We start from the raw sequence: 2,283 nt of genomic DNA on the forward strand, positions 1-2,283 counted from the left end.
GGAGGTGCAGGGACCTCTGCCTCCTGCCCCACCATCGGAGACAACCCAGAACTCTCTCCTGTTCCCCCAGAAGCAAAGGCGACCCTGCCCGCCCCACACTGCGGGCACTGGCCAGGAGCGGCTGGCGGCGGGCAGCCAGAGGGCTGAGGGATTCCTTCTGGTCTGACTGCACGGGTGGTTTGTGGGCAGGAAGTGCTGCTGGGGAAGGTCCCCCCACCACAGGCAGCAGCAGCTTGGACCCAGGGCCCTTGTCCTCCCCAGGTTCAATTCCTCAGGACACACCAAGGAGCAGAAGGTAGCCAGGGTCAAGCCCCAGGGCACTTCCTGGCCTCTGGGGAGGCTGCTTGGAAAAGAGGGTGTGGACCAGGCCCAGCAGATGACACGATTCATTTATTCATTCAAAGCCGGTTCCCAGCGCCTTTCACACCAGCCCCGCAAGACTGGATGAGGGTGTCCTGCCCGCCCATTCCTGGGCCTCCACCCTCCCAGCAGGAGTCTCACTGAGCCACAGCCGGATGGTAGAAAAGCAAACTGGCCAAGTGATTTATTGGCAATGGGCACAGTGATGCAAAAACAAGATATTAAGACTATAAAATATGTGACTACAAAGAACCAGCGAAATAAATACATAGATATTAGATAGTCCAATAACTTAAGGCGCCCGTGCAACGGAGCGAGGATCCGCGCGCACGGGAAGTTCTTCTGCTGCAGGGCTGGAGAGCGCCGGCCACGTCCTAGCCTCGGTCCGACTCGTCCAGCGTATGGCCCTGTGGGGAAAGGACTGGGTCAGAGAGCTGTGCCAGGGCCGGTCCGGGTCCAGCCTGAGGGGCCCCGAGACCCTGACGCGCGGGGGCCAGCGCGATTGCGGGGCGCCGGGTCCCCCAAGGAGGTGCAGCGCCCCCGCCCCCCGCCCCGCCGTCTGGGGTTGAAGTGGTTTTTCCCAAAGGCCCCGGTCCCGGCTGTTAGGGCGCAGGGCTCGCCGGGACGCGGGCAGTCACTCACCGCGGCGGGCTCATGGCGTGCGGGGTTTGGGCTGCGGGGATGGCCTGGAGGGCTCCGAGGGCTCGGAGGGTGCGGCGGCCGCGGCGGCCACGGCGTCCTCGGCGGGTGCGGCGAGCGCGGCGGGTGCGGTGCGTTCCTGGCGGCTGCGAAAGTCCTGCAGGGCGCGGCGGTTCTGGAAATCGATGAGCGCCAGCGCGATGGCCGCGTTCCAGCAGCTCTCGCCCGCGCAGCGGAAGTCGATCTCCTTGTGGTCGGTGGTGACGATGGTGAAGTACACGTACTTGCCCGTGCGCTCCACGCAGTCCACCTTGAGGATGGAGTGGAAGCGCAGCTCCTTGGGGCGCGCGCGGGGGCTGGCGGGGAACAGGCTCAGGCGGTCGGAGGTGAGCACCCCGCGCTTCTTCTTCCATAGCTGGAAGAGGCTGTCGCTGCGCTTCTCCAACTCGCCCTCGCGTAGCACCTCGTCGGGGGATTTCATGTCGTGCCGAGCGCGGGACTGGGAGCGGCAATGCGGGCGGCAACGCGGGTGGTGACGGCGCCGGCTCTGCTCCTCGTGGCCCCGGCGCGGCCTTTATAGCTGCCCCTCCCCGCCCCGCCCCCTCCCCGCCCCGCCCCGGCCCTCGGGCCACCCCGCCCGCCTGAGCCCCGCGCGCCCCGGGCCATACCCTCCCCAAGCCCAGCCGTCCGGGCCCGCACGTCGCGTCCGCGCTCTGGTCGGTCCCCGGCCGTCCCCTCCCATCTCAGAAGCCCGCGTTCCTCTTGCCCCCCGTGCCCCAGCTGTCCGGCCCCGTGGGGTGACTCGAGGTCCCGCCCCGCCCGGGCGCTCGCCCGCACCGTCTCGCAGGCCGGCCCCGCGGAAGAATGCGCTGCAGCCAGCCCTGCCCGCGATGACTCACGCCGGGGAGCCCCGGGAAGCACCCGCGGGCCCGGGGCCGGCCCACCGTGGGGAGACAGCCGGGACCAGACCTTCACCCTCCAGGCGCCCCAAGTCCAGCCCTGCCGCTCTCGGGCTCCCGGGGCAGAAGGAGGGTCGAGGCCCCCTTCCTTACTCCCGAGCCCTGGCCGTTCCGTCCTGTTCGGGGGCCCTTCCCAGGGCCGCCCAGAGACCCTCTCCGAAAGTGGCCCTGCCCTAGCGGACCGAGCTCCTATCTTGCCACCCACGGGCTGCGCCCAGAACGACCTCCTCTCTTAGCCTCGGTTTTCGCTTCTGTGAAATGGGAACAGTAACCTTTGCTGGATTAGGGAACACGTGGAAAGGGCTAGACCAGCAACCCATAGAGC

At 67.9% G+C, this 2,283-nt stretch overlaps 1 protein-coding gene across 1 annotated transcript; it reads right to left on the minus strand.

The window, feature by feature from the left end:
- Positions 1 to 372: 372 nt before the first annotated feature.
- On the minus strand, positions 373 to 1,566 carry PHLDA2 (pleckstrin homology like domain family A member 2). Its single transcript, XM_009459708.5, has 2 exons — positions 1,003 to 1,566; positions 373 to 767 (listed from the first exon to the last, which is right to left on the minus strand). The coding sequence occupies exon 1, from the start codon at positions 1,478 to 1,480 to the stop codon at positions 1,013 to 1,015; it is 468 nt and encodes a 155-aa protein (XP_009457983.4). The 5' UTR covers positions 1,481 to 1,566; the 3' UTR covers positions 373 to 767; positions 1,003 to 1,012.
- Positions 1,567 to 2,283: the final 717 nt, after the last annotated feature.

This window comes from Pan troglodytes, chromosome 9 (assembly GCF_028858775.2).
Source record: "Pan troglodytes isolate AG18354 chromosome 9, NHGRI_mPanTro3-v2.0_pri, whole genome shotgun sequence".
NCBI lineage: Eukaryota > Metazoa > Chordata > Mammalia > Primates > Hominidae > Pan > Pan troglodytes.

Coding starts and splice junctions, on each gene's coding strand:
- PHLDA2 (XM_009459708.5), bottom strand. CDS start 1,480: ATGAAATCCCCCGACGAGGTGCTACGCGAGGGCGAGTTGGAGAAGCGC.